An 8,711-nucleotide genomic window follows, 5' to 3' on the forward strand; every position below is an offset into this window, starting at 1 on the left:
CGGCATGTGGGATCCTCCCGGACCGAGGCACGAACCCGTGTCCCCTGCATCGGCAGGCAGACTCTCAACCACTGCGCCACCAGGGAAGTCCTGCTACTCCTTTTAAGCATATTTTTCACGGCACCTCTGTGAAAGAAGTCATGAGTGTTATGCGTCACTGGTGGATGCTTGTAATAGGCGGGGATGATAATAAGAGCAAGTGTGGGTTGAGTCCATATTGTTTCTAAGTGACATATTTTTTTAAACACTATTTACGAGTTTGCACTAACTAGTGAAGAGCAATTATGCTTTTGTTCAATGTTCATCAGTGCTAATAGAGCTATTACCAGGACAGATTAATGGAAGGGCATCCAACAAAATGCCACATTTCAAACCACCCAGCTATCTAATGTCACTTCCCCAGAGCAGTGCTTCTCAAACTACCCCTGGTGAAGGACCAGGGTTTTTCACAGACTGAAAACTCCTGGAGACTGATATATGGTCTTACTTCATAGGACTCATATGCAACTCCCATCACATGTGACTCTCCTCTTGAGTTTGCCGCTCAAGTTGACCTACAGCTTGTTCGACAACAAGAGACCACTGATCACAGGTTTAGATGTCACAGGGGCAAGATCAACTGAATTACTGTAGAGGTTTCTAAGTGCTAAACTCTCAAGTTCTGTTCGTAATGTTTTGCAGCTTGGTAATAGTTTGTGGACTAGCACCTTCCCCCAGACTCTTTGAGTAGACTATCTTAGATGATTAAAAGAAAAGATTAATGATGGGTCCATTGATCCATTAAGAAAAAGGACTAAGTACACACAACTCGCGTTTGGAATTACTAAGTTACCGAAACAAATTTCTTTCCCCTAAAATAAGTTTTTGCCATTCAAACCCAGAAAGATTCTGCTCTTCCCATAGTTGAATTCACCTCCAGGTAATAGTGCCTTTACATAATTAGGAAGGTGGATGAATTACATATTTGTCACTCCCTTTCCTGCACACAATATCACTCTGTAGATTATTGCATGCTTGGATTTTGGCTGAACAGTGGCTTAAAAAAAGTGTTTTCCTATAAACGAGCAACATATGAAGAAGGAAAAAGAATTGTTCGGGACGGATTTCCCTGGTGGCGCAGTGGTTAAGAATCCGCCTGCCAATGCAGGGGACACGGGTTTGAGCCCTGGTCCGGGAAGATCCCACATGCTGCGGAGCGACTAAGCCCGTGCGCCACAACTACTGAGCCTTCGCTCTAGAGCCTGCGAGCCACAACTACTGAGCCCGCGTGCCACAACTACTGAAGCCCGTGCCCCTAGAGCCTGTGCTCTTCTCAACAAGAGAAGCCACTGAAATGGGAAGCCCGCGCACCACAACGAAGAGTAGCCCCTGCTCGCCGCAACTAGAGAAAGCCCGCGCGCAGCAACGGAGACCCAACGCAGCCAAAAATAAATTAATTAATTTAAAAAAAATTGTTTGGGAGAAACTGGAGTTTGTGGTAGCAGGCCAACTCTTGTTCTCTGGATCAGCAGAAGCTGCCAGCTAGCCATGGTGAGGTTCTGTCCTAGGGTAGCAGGAAAGGGGTGGAGATGGGGGTGACGATTTCTCACGCCACTGCCGCAGTAAGCATCCAGCCTGAGGCAGTGCATCTATTCACATCTCTTAACAAGTCCCTACTAGTATACAATTCTGATGAAGTCTTCTACAAGGGAACTCTCAAGGGAAAGTACTGAGTGCATATTACGTGCTACACATGATACCTGTTTCATGCACTTTACACCTATTAACTCCTCATCCAATCCTGTAACCGAGGTAGTAGTATTTTTCTAGCCTACAGATGAAGAAACTGAGGCACACAGAGGGTGCCTTGCCCAAGGTCACATACAACCTCATTCAGTATAAAAGTCATTGGGAAGGCAAGAAATAGCTGACAGCAGAAGTTTCCAAAATTCTGCATCTAGAAGTAAGCTTGTCCTGGGTGTGAATTGGGAGGAAATTATCTTTTTCGCAGCCCCAACAAAAGGTACCCAGCAGGCCACGGATTCCCATTAGCCTCTATGGAGAGGCAGCATGGGAAGCAGTTCTGCATGCGGGCTGGTAGGGCCAGCTTACCGGCCTCTGCTACTTATCAGCAGGGTGAGAGCAGGCAATTCCCTTCTCACTTTAATTCTCTCAACTGAAAATGAAGTTCATAAAAACATTGATCTCCAGAGTTATGAGAATAGTTCCTGGCATATAGTGAGCACTCAATAAAACTTAGCTCTTCTCTCTCCCCTCCGCTCCACTTCCTGTTCTTTATTACCGTCCATCCTGGCCCTCAGAGCTAATATAACATAGCACACTGTATTGCTATTTAACTTCCTGGGCGCGTGTCTTGTCTCATTGACGAGACTGTGCACTTCTGGAGGTCAGGGAGCTAGTTCCACACGTCCCATTCCTCAAAGATTTTGGCACGACGCCTTCCCCTTCGCATGTGCTCAAGGAACACAGGGCCTTGATTATCTAGTTATTTCAAAAGGTATCCCAACGGTGGAGGGCGTGTCCCAGGCTTGTTGAGGTGCAGAGATTCATCCTTCTTCTCCACGGCCCTCATGGTACCTGTCCTCCCAGGAACACTGAGCTCCTACTTTTTCCCTACCAAGGAGTAATTCAGATGAATTATGTCCTCCAGCACTTTGACATATTTTCACAGCAGTTTAAGTAACACTTAAAGTAGGAGGGGAGTTACGTCACGTGGTAGGTTACGATCGTTATCACACCTCTACTCAACAGAAAAAAATGCCAAGCAAATTGTTTTCTGAGGTATCAGGTGGTCAGAAAGTCAGCTGCAATCTAATCACACCCTGCTCCGTCCGTCTGTCTATCCTGCAATCCTGACACTGTAGAAGGCAAAGGAAAGGGGATTGGAATGAGAATTCAGAAATAGAGCGGTTTTTGACTCCATTCTCTATCTTTCTGATACTGCACAAATTGTTCATTTTGTCTGTGCCCAAGTTTCCAGATCTTTGAAATAAGGGGTTCAGACCAAATTATATATCTCCAAGGCTTTCCAGCAAGGCTACCCAGCCATGTGCTAGACACTGGGATGCACCTGGCTCACTTCTGGAATGAATGACTCATTTCCCCAGCTGCTGGAGTGATGCCAATAGTAAGCCTCTTCACGCTTTGGCTGCAGAGGGCTGACTCCTCCGGGATCACACGCCTTCCCGAGAGGCCAGTACTGTCCTCAGTGGCTGGGAGAGGCAGCACTGACATGTAACAGCTTGGTCCCCTTACCCCGACTCAGGACTACTCCGAGGGGTCGTCCCAGAACTCCCTATGGGGTAAAGCCAGCTTCCACTGAGACTGTTCTGCAGCTCTGCTTCTCCCTCTGTCTAATTCTGCTGCCTTCCCTTCCCTTAAATGGGCACCCGTCCCCAGGGCACTCCGTAATATACCACCTGCACACTAATCTCCACGTCAGATCTGCTTGCCAGGAAGTCGAGCTGCAACACCCTGGAAATCACCTCTTCAATTAGAGAGGGCCTGGAGAGAGTCCCCAGGGAACGGGTTCTCCGGTTCTCATGTGCAAATGGAGGTGATGCACCTTGGCTTACCTGCCATGCAGTTGCTGTGAGGATCAGATCAGATAATGAGAGTGAAAGTCAGATAATGAGAGTGAAAGCAGTTTGTAGTCTGTGAAGTGCTGTGCAAATGTTCATCACCATCATCCTAGTTATTATTTATGATACCAGCATTATGACTGAGCTGTAAGCTGACCTGGAAAGGACCTGGTGATTAGAAGACCTTGGTTCTAGTCTTGCTTCTGTCTCAGATACAGCTTTGATCGTGTTACCTCACATAGTTCATAGACATCAGCCTGTTCAAGGCCCTTGGTGACATTTTGCCAACCTCTTTTCCGGTCCCATCTCATGCACGTCCCACATTTTGCCCGAACAGTCCACTCGTTCTTCTTCGAACCTGCCCCGAATTTTATCACATCTGAGCTGTTGCTCACACCATCACGTTGACTCTAACGCCATGGGCTAAGCTTTGCCCGCTGAAATCCGACTTACTGTTTAAGACTCATTGCAAATATGACAGGCACGTCAGGAGGCGTCTCCTTCTAGCTATTGACTAACAACTCTCCTTCCCTTCAGAGCACACCTTCCAGAATGAGTAATCCACACGGAGGGCTTTCCCCTGCCTGTCTCCCAGGGGGTTCCTCAAACCACCAGTCTGCTCTGATCCACTGCTCTCACTTAAGTCATCTGTCAGTTGACAAGTCAATGGCAAAATATTGCACTTGACCTCATTGCAACGGTTAAGACTGTTGACTATTTGCTTTATAAAACTCTCAGTCCTTCTGAGCTACCACTTTTTTCTCTCGGTTGTCTTCTGACTGTTCCTTCTCAGCCTCCTTCACTGGCTCCTCTTTTTCCACTCTTAGAAACTCAGCCCTCCACACCTCCCTGTGTGCTCTCTCCAAGGCAGCTCACGCACTCATGTACAAGGCTTTAAAACCAACCTGTATGTTGTTAATTCCCAAGTTTGTATCTGGCTAGGATTTTCCGTGAATTCCCAGATCAGGCAACCAACTACCTCTTGCACATATTTATTTACCTGTAATCACACGGGTACAAATATATGCTTCAAGTTGAACTCACCTTCTTTTTTAACCACTCCCAAAAGATGAATGACCTTCAAAGAAAACCCATGCCCACTAAGTCTAGGAGTGTCCCCAAATTTACCGGGCTGATTTACTTCTTTACTAGTTTCCTTCCTCTCTACTTGCCTAAGTCTTAGCACTCATCCCTTCAAGCCCTAGCTCAAGTGTTATCTCCTTCACAAAGCCCCCCCAACAGCTCAGTCCTTGTTGTCTACCGCTTCATCCCAAACCATCCTTTTTCTACTTTTGTCATTCCTAAATGCACTGTAGACAACTGAAGAGGAGAGTCTTGCTTATAATCTCACAACTTGGGCACAGTAAGATTGGGTAATGGCGTTGAAAACTCCTTTATGTTTTAAAGAAAAGTTTCTCCGTGAGTAGTAAGAAGATGCATGCCTACCTATAGACCTTGAGCAATGAAGATCAGACAGCAAGAAAGATAAGTCCTCTAAATGCCGACTGACACATAGGATACTGTTCCAGGCACCCACCAGAGGGTTTCAAGAAGTACTACTAGCTTCTGGCTACTCTGGAAACTTTGAACATTTCTTGAATGTCCACAGCACATATACTCATATAGATTCTTCTGCCTATAATGACCATCTCACTCCTTCTTGTTTCCTTATAGTTGAAGTCCTCAGCCCAGATATTACCTCTGTAAAGCTTTCCAACTTTCTCTAGACTCCCCATGAATTTCTTTCTTAATCTTCTGTTCTGCTGGGGCACTTGGTTCCCACTCCTATAGCTCTTACCCAATCACAGTCTAGTTGGTGAGTTTCACATCTCAGTCCCTGAACGTGTCTCAGGTAACCAAGGGCCAGGCCTGCATCATATTCATCTTTGGGCTGTTAGTTCAAATGAGTAAGGTGTGAACAGTATGGGTTGCTGGGTGCTTTACAGACACCCAAAGAGGAGAGGCTACTTATTAATTTCAATTTATGGAAGAAAAAAATAGGCTTAGGGAAGCTAGGAGACTTATTAAACTGCGGTACCCCCAGCCCCTGAAACATAAATATTTGTTGAAAGACTGAATAAATATATTTATTCGAGGTTATGAAGCTAACAAATGGTAAAGCAGGAAATCAAACCCAGATCTCTCTGACTCCAAATCCCACGTTCTCGGCAGCCCTAGAAATCCTCCTTGCTTTACTTCACAGCAATGTGAAAAGAGAGACAAAAGCCCAGCCTAGCATCTTGCAGGAGCACTCTGTTCTCTTCCTTTGCCATCTCTTTGACAGGTGAAATGAGCCCTGCTCGTGTATTCTATTTCAAACATTTTAACCACTTTCCCAAATCTCCATGGCGTCATTTGAGGTTTTCTCTACACCCACTAAAATATGAAAGCTCAGCTGGGCACAGCACTTACTGGGCTAACTAGAGTAGAAGTACCCTTGTTGAAGGCACGATAAAAAGTCATTGACTCAGGAGCTTCCCTGGTGACGCAGTGGTTGACAGTCCGCCTGCCGATGCAGGGCACACGAGTTCGTGCCGCGGCCCGGGAGGATCCCACGTGCCGCGGAGCGGCTGGGCCCGTGAGCCATGGCCGCTGGGCCTGCGCGTCCGGAGCCTGTGCTCCGCAAGGGGAGAGGCCACAGCAGTGAGAACCCGCGTACCACAAAAAAAAAAAAAAAAAAAAAAGAAAAAAAAAAAAAAGTCATTGACCCAGAAGGAAAGAGGTGGACACTTTGACTTTATATAAAAGTATACACATTCTTTCAAGGCTGTCCCATCCAAATTATGAAGGAAAACAAAAAGTTTTGCTCTGAAACTCCTAAAGCCAAAACTCTGAATATATACTTTAAAGTCTGGGCATTGCCACTCTCAGATGGCATAGCGAATTCTTTAAAAATGCTCTTTAAAAGAATAATGTTTTGGTATACTTCTTTTCCTAACAAAAATAAATCAAATGCTGGGGGGAAAAAAACCCTACATGAAAAAGCATACAGTTTCATACCTACCCAAAATTAACGGTTGTCAAGTATTCTTCAAAGGGCCATATAACAGGTGATTTGCAACCAGGCAATTTCATTGTGGGTGCTAAGCCTAAAATTAAGCCCAGGAACCAGAGAAGTTCAATGCCTATGGAAGTTGCTATGCTCAGATTGATATTTAAACTTTCTAAACCTGGGTTTGTCATATCTACTTGCCTCTGCCCAAAAATGCTTAGATGTTCACTACTAACAAGCTATTACACCTTTTCGGTAGGGCACCGGCTGGTGAGGGCATTGTGCTGACATGGGTCCGGTTTAGACATTGCTATGGCTGGTTCACTTTGTAATGTTTCTTGAAGACGCTACTACTGTCTTACAAATCACAAGGCATGCAAAAACCACAAGGGAAAGCTCAGTGCAAAACCAGCAGTAACACTGTAAAATATTCAAAGAGTCCTTGGTGAGCTCAGTCACTTTATCTCCCTATATGGGAGACACTGGTCATGCTCTTGGGAGAATGGAACCACCTCTAGGAGCTGGTGCATCAGGATGAAGAACATTTCACTGCACTTTAATAATCTAGCATTTAGAGTAAAAAAGTTTATTTTCCTGGGAACTGAGGCTTAATATTCCTGCCCAGCATTAGCTAATTCTACTCTTGATAACTACAATTATTACAAACTTTTGATTGCAGTGTCTAGCATATCTTTGATTCATATATGTCAGTTTCAACATTACATCTAACCACTGCACAATGAGAAATTCAATAATAATGGTTGGATGCCTCCTCCATTAAAAAAAAGAAAAGAAAAAAAAAAGAAAAGCATAGTCCTAAAATGTTCATCAAGATTATTATGTTTATAAGACAAATACAAGTGGCATGTTGGAATCCTGAATTGAATTAGACATCACCATCCTAAATATGATAGAACTTAAGGTATTTAAGTTCACTTACCTTTTGTGCATTTTCCCCATCTTCAATTGCAAAATCTAGTCTGGGGTTGATCAGGTCTTTTAGTGTTAAACAATTTACCTCCATCTGTAATGCACAGTTACATTAGAAAATGACTTTAAATTGGATATTCTTTCCTTCAACAAAAATATCTATTACTTGCTCATGAACATGAACTTCCTTCCGCTCCCTAAACTCATCCTGGGAATTTTCAGGATTGTGGCCTCTCCAACTCTCCGAAACGCACACGAACGAGCACACTTAAGCGTGCTTAGTAATTACTGAAATTGGGAAGAAAAAACCCCCGACAAAAATAATACTTTTTAATGAAAAGCAACAGGACAAAATTAAGTTTCAAGTCAGGAGAGTGTAGGGCAAATCTGTCAGAAAGCACAGGGTCTCCTAGGTCAGTTAATTTTGGCGCAAAGAACGGGGAGGAATTCGGCTTTGAGGGGTTTTGAATCAGGGGGGAAGGAAACCTGATCGCTAGACCAAACCCACTCAGCGCTCAGCGCAGCCCTTTCCCAGGCCTCCGAGCAGACCCCAAATATAAACTTTTCCAATGAAACCCCCAGATCGTGAGGAAGAGCAAGTTCCCTACTGCCCGGCCGGAGGGAGAGCTGGAGCCCAGACACCCCTCGCACGCCTGGTCCGGCGGCAGCCGGGGAGGGGAGGGGTGGCAGGCTGGCAGCCGGGACGGGAGGGTCCCCTTTCGCCCCAATTCCCGCCTCCCCGCCAGCGCCGGGGCCGCACGCTACTTACTCCCTCTTTGCGAAGGAGCCTTCCTGCCTCTACCGGGACCTCCACGACCCCACAGCAGCGCGGGATCAGCTGGGCGAGTCGATCAGCAGCCGGGCGGCGACATCGGGCGGGGAAAGCGAGGCGCGCAGTTCCCCGCTCCGTGCCCTGCGCTAGCGGGGACCCCGCGGCGTCCGGGTAGCGCCAGCGCTCCGACACGCCGAGCGCGACTCCAGCCCCGGATCGCAGTCCCCGCTAAAACACCTCCTCTGGCGCCTTGAGACCGAATTTGAGAATCCACCAATCAGCGGCGGCCGGCGAGGCTGCCCCGGCCAATCGCGCGGCGGCACGGCCCGGGCTCGCCGCCCCTCGGAGTCTTGGCGCTCCTGGGCGCGCGTTTCGACCTCACCCGCCCAATTGTTGCCGCCTCGCCCCCTCCCCCTTCCGGGTACCTGGAAACCTC

General features: G+C 46.6%; 1 protein-coding gene across 1 annotated transcript in view; it reads right to left on the reverse strand.

Annotated features, from left to right (window-relative positions):
• The window catches only part of E2F7 (E2F transcription factor 7), a 32,576-nt gene extending 24,097 nt beyond the window's left edge, over window positions 1-8,479 (reverse strand). The window contains exons 1-2 of the mRNA XM_007119322.3: window positions 8,273-8,479; window positions 7,514-7,597 (exon numbers count right to left, since the gene is read on the reverse strand). Of these exons, the coding sequence (XP_007119384.1) occupies window positions 7,514-7,597 (84 nt within the window). The 5' untranslated portion in view covers window positions 8,273-8,479. The remainder of the gene's footprint in view (window positions 1-7,513; window positions 7,598-8,272) is intronic.
• Window positions 8,480-8,711: the final 232 nt, after the last annotated feature.

The sequence above is a fragment of the Physeter macrocephalus genome, chromosome 6, assembly GCF_002837175.3.
Source record: "Physeter macrocephalus isolate SW-GA chromosome 6, ASM283717v5, whole genome shotgun sequence".
NCBI classification, from domain to species: domain Eukaryota; kingdom Metazoa; phylum Chordata; class Mammalia; order Artiodactyla; family Physeteridae; genus Physeter; species Physeter macrocephalus.